This window comes from Canis aureus, chromosome 5 (genome assembly GCF_053574225.1).
Source record: "Canis aureus isolate CA01 chromosome 5, VMU_Caureus_v.1.0, whole genome shotgun sequence".
Taxonomy (NCBI): Eukaryota; Metazoa; Chordata; class Mammalia; order Carnivora; family Canidae; genus Canis; species Canis aureus.
This window is the reverse complement of record NC_135615.1, coordinates 37,751,287-37,766,904: the sequence shown is the minus strand read 5'-3', so window position 1 is coordinate 37,766,904 and position 15,618 is coordinate 37,751,287. Positions and strand designations below refer to the sequence as shown.

General features: G+C 44.5%; 1 protein-coding gene across 3 annotated transcripts in view; it reads right to left on the bottom strand.

Annotated features, from left to right (window-relative positions):
- Nucleotides 1-2,869, bottom strand: part of NDFIP1 (Nedd4 family interacting protein 1) — a 52,804-nt gene extending 49,935 nt beyond the window's left edge. The window contains exon 1 of one of the 3 annotated variants that reach the window (XM_077897638.1): nt 2,831-2,869. In XM_077897638.1, the coding sequence (XP_077753764.1) occupies nt 2,831-2,854 (24 nt within the window). In that variant the 5' untranslated portion in view covers nt 2,855-2,869. Of the gene's footprint in view, nt 1-2,148; nt 2,388-2,830 lie in introns of those variants that run through there. The other 2 variants (XM_077897639.1, XM_077897637.1) reach the window with 2 other exon arrangements.
- Between the last annotated feature and the right edge of the window lie 12,749 nt (nt 2,870-15,618).

Sequence of the window (15,618 nt, the reverse complement as noted above, 5' to 3'; positions counted from 1 at the left end):
TGCACATGCCTATATTTGGAACATGAGCCTGTGTTTTAAGTAGGTGAGTGTGTATTTATCCTTGTAATCACTACTTAGAGGCTGTGACCTTGAGCAAGTTAATGAGCCTCTTGGAGTCTTGACTTTGTCATCTATACAATAATACCAAACCTTGCCTCATGGGAGTTCCATGAGGATTAGGGAAATAATGGATGTAAAGTCCTCAGTACCGTGATTGGCACATAGTAAATGCTCAGTCAATATTAGCTTTCCTTATCTGTACACATGTATACTGATTTATATTTATGTATATTTACATACCTATAAGTCCACAAAGATACACATCAAAATACTAATTTTGGTTACCTATGGGTGATAAATTTTTACTGTGGGTTTTTTTTTTTAGGGGGGGTAGCTTTCATATTTTGCAATTTTTCTAGGAAGATTATTTTTTTCATGCTGTTTTTTGGAGGTTATTTCTTCAACATAATGATTTTCAAAAATAAAATAAAGATGACCTGTCCCTGACACACCTCAATTCTGCATATTTAAAGCTGTTAAATATAAATATTACACCAAGGAATACATAGTTTTGATACTCCACCAAATTTTTTGTATTCCAGCAATATGTCAGCATTACCTAATAGCTCAAGAAGATGGCAGTACAAAGAAAAGCCACAGCTTTTTCCTTGTTTGCCTTTTACAAAACAGGATGAAAAGAATGAATTAGATCACAGTGTGGGGTACAAGTGATTTTTGAACACTCTGGTGACAGTTAAGTGACATCTGTCATTTGTATTTTATTAAAGCAGGGAGAAACCCTCACCCAAGGTCATACAAAAAAAAAAAAAAAAAAAAAAAAAAGCATGTGCCAGACCACAGGCTGTGAGAGATCTGAGGACTAAACTGCATTGCCACGGTCTGGGCATGTTTATGAAACCAAGAAGCTAAATTCTTAACCAGTCATTTCAGAAGTCCGGCTGGAGGAGGGAGGAAATTACTACACAGGGCTGATGACAGCAAAACAAACTGGTAACTGGCTGCACTGAGTTAATCTAGATGTTTTAATCAGACTGGTTTTCGTTATTTCTGAAATACAAAGCTGTAGATCGTCAATGATAGGGCATCTAATTTCATAAAAGCACGACTGATATTTGTATGCAAATTATACCAAGAAACATCTGATAGGACAAAACGCAAACAGTTATCAGCGGTTCCAATCAACACCAGTTCCTACCTGGCTTAATTCCCACAATTAAGATGTGTTAGGTTAAACAGCACTAAAAATCCTGCAGATGGTCTCTGAATTTCCGAGGGGAGCCCAGCTAGTAGAACAAGCAGCTCTTTTCCCTAGGGCCTCAATTTATAAATTATAACCGGGATAATACTCCAATCAATCCCTATACATTTCCTCCCCAGCCATGCTATTAAATCTCCTTAAACGTCATTTCCAAGCTTTTAAAACACACACCCAGGCACACGCCCTGCAGCCTTCAGCGAGCTCACGACGTTCCGGGGCACTGCCCCAGCTAAACAGCGCCTTTCCCAGACCTACTGCAAACTGCAGACTTGCCTCTCGTCTCATTTTTGACTTTTGTCTTAAAACAGAGGCGCGGGGGAGGGGAGGAGGGGGATGGGTTTCGACAAACAGACTAGGCTCTGAAACCCCCGAGCAATCGCATCTCGTCACGGGGAGCTGTCGGCCGCAGTGGCAGCGATTTTAATCTTTTCTCTCCACCCAGTTTCCTTTTCCATCTCACGCTTCATCGCCTTCTTTCTCTTCTTCCCCATGACATCAAACCAGAGGTGCAGAAAGGGAAACTGCATGCCCCCGCGTGGGCGCCGCCCCGAGGGTCGCGGGCTCCGACTCGGCGGCCCGCCCGCCGCGAGAAGTGCGGGGCGACGCCGCGGGCCGGAGGTTTTCCGCCAACCGGGTGCCGCCCCGGGTCGCGGAGGGCCGGGCCGGGCCCGCGGCGGCCTCGACTCCGAGCCCGCGGCCCGCCCAGGCCCGCCAAGCCGCGGCGTCGCGTCGGCCACAGGCCGGGCGGGAGACGCCAGAAGTGGCCGGCGGGCAGGGGGGCGGGCCGGGGGCGGCGGGGGCCGGGGGGCCGGGGGGCCGGGGGCCGGGGGCCGGGGGCCGGGGGCCGGGCCGGACTCGGCGCTGCTCACCTGCTGGTACCGGCTGCCGCAGGCCGGCTCCACCGCCGCCAGCGCCGCCAACGCCAACGCCATGGCGCAGCCGGCCGCAGAGGAGGAAGGCGGGCGAGCGGGCGAGCGAGCTCTAGGGGCGCGGGCGCTGCGGCCTGGGAGCGCGGGGAGGCCGAGGGGACGCGCCTCGCGTGGGTCTCGGTGGCCGCCGCCGCTTCCAGGCAAGCCGCCCTCCTCGGGTTGTGAGCGCCGCCGCCGCCGAGGCTCCGACGCGGCCCCTGGGGAGGAGGCGGGGACGCCGCCGACGACGCTGCGCCGCCGCCCCGCCCCGCCCCCGCCGCGCGCCCGGGCCCGGCCTCGGCCTCGCCCCGCCGAGCCGCCGCCCGGGGTGGGGTCCGGCCGGCGTCCCGCGCGCCGAGCTGCGGCCCGAGCGAGCCCCGCGCCTTCCCCGAGCGCTCTCCTCTAGCCCTCCCCACACCGCGACGTGGGGCCGCGGCCCGGCGGAGGAGGCCGTCGGCGCCCGGGGAGGCTGACACCCCGGCACGGCCGCGACCGGGGCTCCCTGGGACCGCTGCACCCGCTCGGTTCTCGTCCAAGCCCCGGCTTGTCTGCCATCGTCCTAGACCAGGGGACTGCCAACCGGTCCGGTGGCGGTGGAAAGCAGAAGAAATTCATGTTTCATTGTGCATAAATTAAGTCTTACCGGAGCACAGCCGTTCGTTCCCATGTTGGGTACGGCCAGCAATCCCTAAAATACTTACTCTCTGACCCATTACAGAAGAGTTTCCTGACACTACACCCTCCAGAACTCCTTTGGTAAAGATCTCAAACAAGCACTACTTAGGATGGATGATGATAACAGCATTCTCCTTTTTGTGCAGCCCTTTAGTATTCTAACAGCCTCATCTGTGGATAAGACATGTTATTTCCATGTATGCATGCGTGTAAATAAATCCACCCGGCCTGGAGCCCAACTCGGCTTGAACTCACAACCCTGAGATCAAGATCGCAGCTGAAATCAGGAGTTGGGCTCTTAACCCACCGAGCCACCGAGGAGCCAGGACATGATACTTTTCTGAACCAAAAGCTCTCTGAGGAGGTGACATGGAAGGCCAGACTCCAAAGATTCAGCCCTGCTGAGAGCTGAGAACACGTGCAAAGGCTGTGAGGGAGCCACAGGTTGCTTTGCGGAAGGACTGGAAGAGGCAGGCAGGACTGCCCTAGGGGAGATACAATAACCAATGTTTCCCAAAAGAGGAAATTAAGCTTGAAGAAATTAAATATCTTGCCCAAGAACACAGAGCTAGGGAGGGGAAACCTGGAATGTAAACCAATGAAACCAGCATTGTTAACTATTATCGTGCAACTCAATTATAAACTCTGTGAGGAGGAAAGTATGTCTCTCTTAAATATTTTTATATATCCCGCAGCATCCAGCGCAGCATGGCTATACAGCAGGCATGTGAGGTCTGCTGTTTCCTTCTGTCATACCCAGCCACCTGGAATTGCTTCTACCCACATGTCCAACCCAGAAAAACCTGAGTTTTTGAAGCTTGTTGCAATTCCTCTTTCTTCTTGATTGCCTTTCCGAGTGAATAGTCTAGGGTTGGCATTAGTATGATTATTGTTTTAGCTTCTAATTTTCAAGCTTAGGTGACTACATATTTTTGAACAGAGCTGTGTTTTTAAACTACCCTGAGGTTTCTACATGTACGAGCCAACTGTAATCCATAAAGATTCTAGATCTTTATCTTCCTCACTTTAAGATCTCTACCGGTTTCCAATCTCCTACAGGTCTGTCCCAATATCCAAGTGTTAACCTCTCATATTCACACTTTGGGGGAGTGGGCAAATCCAGCAAGATGCCAGTCTGAGAATCTCAAAGTGGTACACTCCTTACTCTGTCTCATAGCTGTTTTTAATTCAGAGAAACAACTTTTAGGTGTAATAAGGTACAGTGAATCATTCTATACAAAATGTCCTACTTCATGGTCTTACATAAGGAAAAAAGTGTTTCATTTGAAATGCTTTAAAATCTCACCAACAGAAAGTAGAAATCCAGATTTCTTTGCCCAGATTATCTAAATTTACACGTAAGAAGGAATAAAAAAGATGTCTGTGCTGCCGCATATGGCTATTGGTGCAACAGCTGCCATCTTTACGCATGTCTACGGCGTGGTGACGTTTGTGGAAAAGATGTTGCTACCCTGCCCGTCTACTTCTTTCCTAAATTATTTTCTCCCTCAACAGCGATACACTCCCTGGATATGAACATAATATAAATACTGGGCTTTCTCACTGAAATATTTTCTCTCAAAAGAAAAAAAAAAAGTCCAGCTTCCAATCTCCCTTTCCTAATCCTTTTGCTGGTACCCTGAACCAAAATGTCTTGTGTTAACAGTGAAGTCTTGGTCTTTTTTTTTTCCCTCTGAGTTCCCCCCACAGCCTTTAATAAGTAAATGGAGATGATTTGTGTTGATTCAATGGATGGGTAAATTGGGAAGTTGAGAAACTGAGTCAGTGCTGTATAAGGTCTCCAGTTGGCAAGCAAACTGTACAGTGAAGGGGAAAACTGAATTTCTGACTCATGGATCCGTGCCTGCTGCAAGCCAAGCAGACAGAAAAGATAATCCAAGGCTATAAAAATTGCACTCTTTGGCTTCATCTGGAGATGTTGTCAAAGAGAGTTTCCACAGAGAAAGTTATTAATTTCAGATTGCTGCACTTAGAAACTATTTCCCCACAGAATGGCAGTAATATTTTCCATGTGCAATATTTTTTATGTGAATTGCTGACTCTGAATCATCCATCCTGAGAGAGAAGAGAAATATTATGGACAAGTAAGAACATACCTCACGTCTGTTTCTCTACCGGAACCCCCACCCTCCCAGATTTAGATAAAAATCTCCTCCAGAAGAGATGTGGTCTTCTGTCTTTCACATCCACCTGAGGCCTGTCCTAGGCAGTACCGAGCTCAATAAGTAACAGAGAAGGGTTTGTTAAACTTTAAACAAAGCACCATTGGTCTAATATCTCATTTCAGGCCTTGAATGTCTCCAGCTAGTCTTTACAGGGCTCCAACTGAACTCATGAGTTTTCATTTCCACTTACTTATTCCTTCTTTTAGTTCTCATTACATTACTATGAGTTTCTTTAAAGACAAAGGTATTATCTTCATATTACAAATAAGGAAATTATCCTCTGACAATTACTACTGTTTCTGAGCACCTTCCAGTTCTTTGACTCCTCCAGAGATCTCCTCCTTAATCCTCATAACAAACCCAATCTGCTGGTAAAGAGATTCAGGAGATAGACATCACCTGCTTAGCTAGTGATGGTAAAACCAGAATGCAAACTTCAACCTGTCTGATAACAGAAGTAGAGGCCTGCTCCATATGTAGAGGAGAGTACAAGACATAGAAGAACCAGTCTCATCCTTGGAGTCCTTGCAGTGAAATAGGAAAGATAGGGAACACATTTTCAAGCCATTTTTTCAAAATATAAAAATGACAAGTTACTTACAGCTTTCTTGGGCTACGTTAACTAGAGATGGTGAAGAGAATTATGTGATCATGTGTGATTATCAGGTAAGGATTGAAGAGAAAGGGTTTTGAATGAGAAAAAGGCTTTGTGGGATGCCTGGGTGGCTCAGCAGTTTAGCATCTGCCTTTGGCTCAGGGCGGGATCCCAGGATCCTGGGATAGAGTCTCCCCACAGGGAGCCTGCTTCTCTCTCTGCCTGTGTCTCTACCTTTCTCTCTGTATCTCTCATGAATAAATAAATACAATCTTTAAAAAAAAAAAAAAAAAAAGGCTTGCCATGATGAGAGGAGGGGAAGGCACACCAAGTCATGAGTATGCTTGCACAAAAGCTTAGAACAGGTCAGCAACTTTTGTGTGCCACACGTTTTCTGTCACAACTACATTACTTTGCCATTGTATCATCAACACAGCCATAGACAATATTGAGCAAATTGGCATGGCTGTGTTCCAACAGCACTTTATTTATGGACACTGAAATTTGAATTTCTTATTTTCACATGTCATGAAATATTATGTTTCTTTTGATTTTTTTCAACTATATAAGAATGTAAAAATTATGGTTAACTCCCAGATCATACAAAAACAGGTAGCAAGCTGGACCCCAGGTAGTAGTTTGCACACCCCTAGCTTCCTAGCAGGACAAAAGAAGTTTATGTACTAAGAGCTTGAGGATGAATTTTAAACCATGCAGTAATGCAGAAGGCCTAATAGAGAGGGAAGGGAAAGAGAGAAGAGGATAGGAATTTATAAAAGATCTTTAAATACAAATGGCTTCTGCAAAAAAAGTAAGTCAGAGGAAAAGTGTTAGTCAGTTAGGGATCCATCATGGGATTCCTGATTCTTTGGCTTTTCTTCTTGCCCCTGCAATGCAACAAATATTAGTTGAGCATCAGTATGGGCAATTTGCTATGGCTTTCTGCCTAAAACATGAAACTACAAAAGAATAGTTCCTCATTTATTCTTCAAAACGAAATTAAGAAATGCCAAGAGTGGGTATTTAACATATCGTAAGATTTGGTATGTTATGTCTTTATTTTTATTTTTATTCATTTCCAATTATTTATTAATTTCACTTGTGATTTCTTAGACCCATTGGTTAGATAACACTGTTTGGTGTAATTTTGACTTATCTATGCATTCCCCAAATTTCTTTCTGTCATTGATTGCTAATTTCATTTCATTGTGATTGGGAAACATCATTCAAGTCTTCTATTTCCTTGTTGATCTTCTGGCTAGTCCTAACCATTATTGAAAGTGGATTGTTGAAGTCTCCCACCTGTAAGTGTAGAATTGTCTATTTCTTCCTTCATTGATGTCAGTTTTGCTTCAGAGAGTTAAGTGATTTACTGTTTATACACATGTACTATACAAATACATTTATAGTACTTATTTTATACACTGCCTAAATCCAAAATGGATTTAAATGATTGCAGAATAGCAAAGAAATCATAGATTAGAGGAAGATGAGAAAGAAAAGGCAAAACAAAAATAGCAACAGAAATAAACCTTGCCTTCTTGTTCACTATTATCTCCATATGAACAGAGCCTGGCATATAATAGACCTTTGTAGGATTAAAATCAGGAATGAGTTTAACACAAAAATGAAGTTATACATGTTACAAGGGCACCAAAAATTTGGCATCCAATAAAGTGGAGACCTGATTGGTTATACAACTGATAGGGAACCTGAGCTAAATAAAACAGGATACCAAGAACAATAGAGAAATTTATTCTAAGAATCGTCAGTAACACTTAATTATAAAGATGCTGGACTGACCCCTCTGTCCTAAATAGAATACATGCTTTAAGTTTTGGGGGAATCCCCCCCTGCCAGGAGAGATACTGCACCGTGGTCTACCATGTATTGACTGCCACACTTGATTGTGTAAATTGTGCATTGACACAGTCGAGGGATAGCCAGGCCATTTTGGTCTAGGCAAGTGACACGCATCACCTGATTTGGGCAATATACAACCTATGCAATCACAGGAGGCATCGCCATAAAATATTTAAGGGTTCCCACCCCTGATAAATGGTTCACAATATATTTAGGGGTGTTGTGGGTGGCAAAAGAATGAGGAATGAAGAACAGCGGAGGGTCCACAAGGAAATCAAGCATCTGATTCTTATCTTTGGACCCAGTGAACCAACCAATTTCTTTAACCAAGTGCCTTGAATACAAGAGCAAGGTCAGTAGAGAAAGCGCTTAACCCTCTGCCCCTCAGGCTGATTCCAAGATAAGAAAAGGGTTTCTTGGGGCACCTGGGTGGCTCAGCGGTTGAGCATCTGCTTCAGCTTGGGTCACGATCCTAGGGTCCTGGGATCAGTCCTACATCGGGCTCCCCACAGGGAGCTTGCTTCTCCCTCTGCCTGTGTCACTGCCTCTCTCTGTGTGTCTCTCATGAATAAAATCTTTTTCTTTTAAGATTTTATTTATTTATTCATGAGACACACACACACAGAGCGGGGGGGGCAGGCTGAGGGAGAAGCAGGCTCCATACAGGGAGCCTGACATGGGACTTGATCCCAGGTCTCCAGGATCACGCCCCAGGCTGAAGGTGGCACCAAACCGCTGAGCCACTGGTGCTGCCCATAAAAAAAATCCTTAAAAGAAAAGGGATGACTGGATGGTTCAGTGGTTGAGCGTCTGCCTTTGGCTCAGGGCATGATCCTGGTATCCAGGATCAAGTCCCACATCAGGTAAAATAAAATAAATAAAAGGGTTTCTCACATTTCCCGAGTGGGTTAATCTCCCTGTGTTCAGGGAGTATCGTAAGAAACAGGATGGCACCAGGGAAATACTAAAGCTAAGAGATGTGCACTGCCTGCGGTGTGTCAGGGGAGAAACAGCTTGCACTAATTATGACACTAAAGACGAGCCCCGAGCCCCCGCCCCTGCCCCCCTACCTCCCACAGCCCGGGGCTCACCCTCCCCCAGCTCCCCAAGAAGCTGATGTGGGCATGCAGGCTGGTTGCCTACAGGTCTCCAGGGAGACTTAGAGCAGGCCTTAGGCAAAGGACAAGGGAGACTCTCTAGTTCTAAATAAGATTACATGAGGACCAGGAAATCATACCTTAGTTTTAAAGCAGTGTTGAAATCCTGGCCAAATTATTCAGGAGCTCCTCTAACGCTATCCCTGTGTGGGACTCTCCTCCACTCACATCTTCAGCCACTGAAGCCCCCAGATAGAGCAAAGACAAGCCTGCCTCTGTGCCAAATGCATCCCCTGGAGTCAGCCGTGCTGTGAGAGAGTAATGGTACAAGGTGGGATGGCACCTGGAACGCAGCCTTTCCAGAGCTGATCGTGACAAAACTGAGTTCAATTTTAAATAGTAATTGGCCACCGGCTCAGGGGCTGAATGGAAGTTGTGTTCTTCATTCTTGAAACACCAAACATCCTCTTGCCTGGTCTTTTCTTTACTTGTTAAGCCAGTGTCACTCTGTAAGTAAACATGCCCAATACACAGGCCTACAGGTCATCCAGAACAGCAGCTTAAATTGCCACAGATGTTCCTCACCTTAAAAATCGAAAGATGCATTTTTTAATTGTTCACTGCCCTAAAAACAAGGTGCATCTGATATTACTGCCCTTAACTAAGAACACTAATTACTCACACATACTGGGCACTTATTTTATGCTAGGGACTATGTCAAACAATATACATTTTTAAATCTTTTCTACTGTTCATAAGAAATACATGAGGCAGAATGTACTTTATTCTCTGGAAGAGGGAAAAAGTTGCATGGAGATAATTATCTTGCCTGTGTGTATTTGTGTGTCATTGAAGATGAGAGCTAAAGGTTTTTTTTTTTTTAATTTTTATTTATTTATGATAGAGAGAGAGGCAGAGACACAGGCAGAGGGAGAAGCAGGCTCCATGCACCGGGAGCCCGACGTGGGATTCGATCCCGGGTCTCCAGGATCGCGCCCTGGGCCAAAGGCAGGCGCTAAACCGCTGCGCCACCCAGGGATCCCTAAAGGGGTTTTTGAAATCATTTGGTTTGATCCTCCATTTTATGGATGAGGAAACTGAGCTCAGAGAGGTTAAGTCACATGCCTATGATCACACAGCCAGGAGGTGGCAAAGCTGATATGGAACATAAGGTTTCTTCCATCTGTGAACCATACAATCTACCACTCTTAGTTAATACACATCACCTTGGCCTCCTACTCTGAAAGCTCGTGGCCCAGCCTTTTGTAATTTGAGGATCTGTGCCATCCCCAACGCGCTGTCATCATGCAACCAGACTATGGCAAAAGAAAGGGGAGGAGAGTATAGTGCTCTCTCTGCAACCAGTTGATGAAGTAAAACTTCACGACTCAGAACATGCTGGATGGAGCTCTTGGCCTTTCACAACTTTCCCCACAGGAAACCCACCAGGTTCTTGGTTACCTTTCGAGTGTTTTGTGGGTGGCACAGAACACATTCAAAAATAGATCTGTCTCCAGCTCTCCCAGAAGAGACTTACAGCCTAAAAATGTCACTCCCTCTCCCTTCCAAAACAGACATTACTGCCTGGGGCATAGCCCTTCCTTCCCAACCTGGCAGCTGCCTAAGGATAAGCTTTCCTCCCACCTGGAGACTATATTTCCTTCTTGGGGAGGGGAGAGAAGTGCCAACTGTCAGAAAGAAAAAAAAAAAAGAAAGAAAGATCTTACATAGGATCTTTGGCAACAATCGCTCTTCTGAGGCAGACTGATTTCAAGCAAAAAAGTCTAGTTTCTTACCTTCTGAAGACCAGCTAAATGGGACAATGCATGTAAAAGTACTGTGTAACTGCAAATACCAGGAACTGTCCCATACTTTTGCATGTGTTCCCTGAATCTTCAAAATCCAGGGAGCGGAAGGGCCGAATTATCTGGTGATACCTCTGGTGACACAGATTTTCCAGCCACAGAGACCCAGGGAGCCTTCCTGGCCAGGGTTTTCTGTGGGTAACTCCTTGTATGCTGACAGGAGATGGGGATGGCTGCAAAAGCTGCTCTGAGGCTGGGTTCATGCCTGCTATGGGGGCAGGGGTGTAGGGTATGTGAATGAGTCAGAAGGAGCTTCAATCAGCCAGCAGAATTGACGAGAAGGGGAGACAGGGAGACTGTCTGTGGGAGGATCTCCCAATTGAATCTCTGCCACTGGGTTGACCCGGAGTTTGTCTTAATACAAAGATGTGCTTACTAGCTTTGAACCAGGTGCGTGTGATACTTGAGCTCCGTGGAACATCTTGTCATGTTAGAGGTGTTCTCACTTCTTTCATTTTATTCATGCAATCACTCAGTAAATATGTATTTAATTCTTACTCCATGGGCAGCTTTCTCTGTTTTAAAAAATTCTTCTGTTTTCTGCCCATGTATAAAGCCCATGTACAATGAGTACAACTTGGAGGTAAATAAGCTTTGTTTAAAGAAGAAAAGAAGGACCTTTTTCCATTGCATCCCCTCCCTGCCACTCTCCCTGTCCCACACCATAAACTAGAGGTCACTTTGGGGATACTTTCTGTTCCTGGGAACTATGTGCTCCTGGAAGGCACTCATTTCAGGGCTTTGAGTGCTTATAACGGGATGGCCAAAGTCAGAGGAGACGCATACTAAACGTTGTTTCCCACGCACTGGACAGACAGCAATAATCCATCACAACAGTCCCACTGAGGTCAGATGCAGGTAAGAATTCTAACATGGGGCTCTGAGAAATCACTGCTGTGGGTCTGGAGCTGGCAGGTAAAACAGAATCCATCCACCTCCTTTTTCCATTCATGTATTTTTTGCCAAGTTCAAGAGAAGTTCAGGAAAGGAAGAAATGGTCATAGGTGCAGAGAGTGCAGAAGTGGATGGGAAAGATGTCACAGGGGAAGGCCTTTTAGCTTTATCCTGAAGGATCCATCAAATTCGGGTCGGGTGGGTACATAAGGAAGAGGAGGGAGGAAGAATGTTTGCTCTGCAAGTTTTTTGCACTTTTAAAAAATACAGTCAAATCTATGTCTCTCTCTCTTTCTCTCTCTCTTTTTTTAATGACTTCTGGCTTTGATTTAGGAAGATCCTCCTCATCGCCAAGATCATGAAAACATCACCTATATGCTTCTCCTTGTACTTTTCTTTCCTACGTGGACATATTTTATCAAGTTCAGTTTGTTTTGGTGGTAAGGAATATGGTAGGAATGCAAGGTTGGTTTTGTTTTGTTTTTTTAATGGCTAGCTAGATCTCATATCATTTGTGGAATAATCATTTTAAAAGTATCCACCATATACAAAATCTACTTATATACATGTGCTTATTTCTGGAATTCTGATTCTTTTTTTACTCATCTGTTCAAATGTATCTTGTGAGTCCTGCTTTTTAGAAAATTCAATTCACAAAATCCTCATATATTAGAATTAGAATTAAGGAAATAGAATTCTTCAGGCTGCTGCCCTAACCATCCTGAAACGACTCAATTTTTCAAAAGTTTATACACACACACACACATACTTATATACCTTCTTTTTGAGAGAAAGTGCACACATGTGGAAGGGTAGGGAAAGGGAGAGCAAGCTTAAGGAAGCTTGCTGAGTGCAGACCCCAACCCAAGCTCCATTCCAGGACCTGGAGATCAGGACCTGAGCCAAAATCAGGCATCAGGTGCTCAACAGACAGACCCACTAAGGCACCCTATATAGTTTTTTTCTATATAACAACTCTATTGACACATAACTTTCATTCTATACAATGAATCCATTTAAAATGTACAATTCAGGGCTTTTCTAGAAGTTTGCAATGTGCCACAAACAATTTTAGAACAGTTTCCTCACCCCAAACAGAAACTCTGCATCCATTACTAGTCATTCCCCATTTTCTCCCAATCACCCCCCTGCCAGCCCCTGTCAACCACTAATCAACTTGCCATCTCTATTGATTTGCCTAGGTCAGTCATTTCATATAAATAGAATCATATGATGTGTGACCTTGTGTATTTGGCTTATTTTACTTGGTAGAGTTTTTTCAAAACTCATCTCTATTATAGCATGTATATCCATACTTCATTTCTTTTTATTGTTGAATAATCCGTGGTATGGATATCTCATACTTTCTGTACCCATTCACCTTGTGATGGACATTTTGGTCATTTCCACATTTTGGCTGTTATGAATATGTTGCTGTCAACATTCATGTACAAGTTTTTGTGTGAATTATACACTTCTTTTAAAAGGAGCATTATGGAGCTGCTTGGGTGGCTCAGTCAGTTAAGCGTCTACCTTTAGCTCAGCTCATGATCTCAGGGTCCTGGGATCAAGCCCTGCATCAGGCTCCCTGCTCAGCGAGGAGCCTGCTTCTTCTTCTGCCTCTGCCTGCTGCTCCCCCTGCTAGTGTTCTTTCTCTCTCTTTCTCTCAAATAAATAACATATTTTTTTAAAGAAGCATTGTCTTAAGAAAATAAGATAAAATAGGGGATCCCTGGGTGGCGCAGCGGTTTGGCGCCTGCCTTTGGCCCAGGGCGCGATCCTGGAGACCCGGGATCGAGTCCCACATCAGGCTCCCGGTGCATGGAACCTGCTTCTCCCTCTGCCTATGTCTCTGCCTCTCTCTCTCTCTCTCTCCCTCTCTGTGACTATCATAAATAAAAATAGAAAAAAAAAAAAAAAAAAAAAAAAAAAATTTAAAAAAAAAAAGAAAATAAGATAAAATAAAAGAAGCATTATTTTGGGATCCCTGGGTGGCACAGCGGTTTGTGCCTGCCTTTGGCCCAGGGCGCGATCCTGGAGACCTGGGATCGAACCCCACGTCGGGCTCCTGGTGCATGGAGCCTGCTTCTCCCTCTGCCTGTGTCTCTGCCTCTCTCTCTCTGTGTATGTGACTATCATAAAAAAAAAAGAAAAAAAGCATTATCTTTTGCATCAAGTCTTATACTTCTTTGCAAGACTAGTCCTGTGAGCCATTTTTTTAGGATGATTAAAAAGTTTATTTCCCTATACTCTTGTTTCTTCAAAGCCAAATGTAATTTTATTTGTGGAGGCCTTAATCCTGTCAGTCTATACTAGTTTGAACCACCATGATGTCAAGTAAATGGAGAAATTAAGAAAACTGCAATCTGGGACACCTGGGTGGCTGAGCGCCGAAGCATCTGCCTTTGGCTAATTGGTTGTGATCAGTTGTGATCAATTGTGACCCTGGTTGTGATCCCAGGATCCTGGGATCAGGTCCTGCATCTGAGCGGGGAGCCTGCTTCTCCCTTTGCCTCTGCCTCTCTGTCTCTCATGAATAATAAATAAAGTCTTTAAAAAAAAAAGAGAAGAAAACTGCAATCTGGTAAAGAACATGACTGTTGGGTGCTGCAGAGGATCCAGTGATAAAGATGGAGGTCGTGCTGAAGTGCAATGTCAAAATCACTAACATCACTTTTTAAAGTTCTGTACTTTAGGGGGTGCCTGCCTGGCTCCATCCTGTACAGTGTGCAACTCTGGATCTCAGAGTTGTGTGTTCAAATCTCATGTTGAGGATAAGATTTACTAAAAATAAATAAATAATAGGGGCACTTGGGTGGCTCAGTCACTTAAGTGTCCAACTCTTGGTTTCAGCTCAGGTCATGACCTCAGGGTCATGGGATTGAGCCCCATATGGGGCTTCTCGCTCAGAAGGGAATCTACTTGCAATTCTCTGCCTCTCCCTCTGTCCTTCCCCCCACTCATGCTTGCCCTCTCTCTCTAAAATAAATAAGTAAAATCTTTAAATAAATAACAAAATAAAATTATAAAAAATGAAATTTTTTTTTGCAAGAATATGATCCAGATAATTTAATTCATTTAATCATGACCCAGAGGTTCAATTTTTTTTGAGGCTCAATTTTTTTAAAGATTTTATTTATTTATTTATTTATTTATTTATTTTAGAGGTAAAGGGGGACAGAGGAAGAGAGAATCTGAAACAGACTCCACACCGAGCGGTAGCCCAACTCAGGGCTGAATCCCATCACCTTGAGATCATGACCTGAGCTGAAATCAAGAGTCCGATGCTTAACTAACTGACTGAGCCACCCAGACACCCCAAGGTTCAGTTTTGTTTTTTTTTTTAAGATTTATTTATTTATTTATTCATGAGAGACACACAGAGAGAGAGAGGCAGAGACACAGGTAGAGGGAGAAGCAGGCTCCATGCAGGGAGCCCGATGTGGGACTCGATCCCAGGACTCCAGGATCATGTACTGGGCCAAAGGCAGATGCTCAACCACAGAGCCACCAAGGCATCCCTCGAGGTTCAGTTTTTTTTGTTTTGTTTTGTTTTTTGAGGTTCAGTTTTTAAGCTAGCTTAACCATTTAAAAAAATTTTCCTGTAATCCTGCTAATTACCATTGACAAGTCTCAATGAAATAAGTAAAAGTCCCAGGATCGAGTCCTGCATCGGGCTCCCTGCATGGAGCCTGCTCCTCCCTCTGCCTGTGTCTCTGCCTCTGTGTGTGTGTGTGTGTGTGTGTCTCTCATGAATAAATAAATAAAATCTTAAAAAAAAAGAAATTAAAGTAAAACAGACATAGTTTAACAGACCCTACTCCTCAGCTAGATTCTAAGTTCTTGAGAACAAAGACTGCATCTCTGTTTGTGGTAGGCATATATAAACATACTGTATTTGTTTATTAAAAGAATGAGGGAAGGGCAACTGGGTAGCTCAGTGGTTGAACATCTGCCTTTAGCTCAGGTCGTGGTTGAACATCTGCCTTTAGCTCAGGTCGTGACCCCGGGGAGCTGGGATCGAGTCCCTCATCGGGCTCCCCGCAGGGAGCCTGCTTCTCCCTCTACCTATGTCTATGCCCCTCTTTCTGTGTCTCTCATGAATAAATAAATAAAATTTAAAAAAAAAAAAAAAGAATGAGGGAAGATGTGTCCCAGAATCAGATTTCTAGCCTCTGCCCCACCCACCAGCTGCCACTCTATTGTTTATGATCCCCACCCCCGCCCGAGATCCGGGCTTCACCCAATTCTAAGGG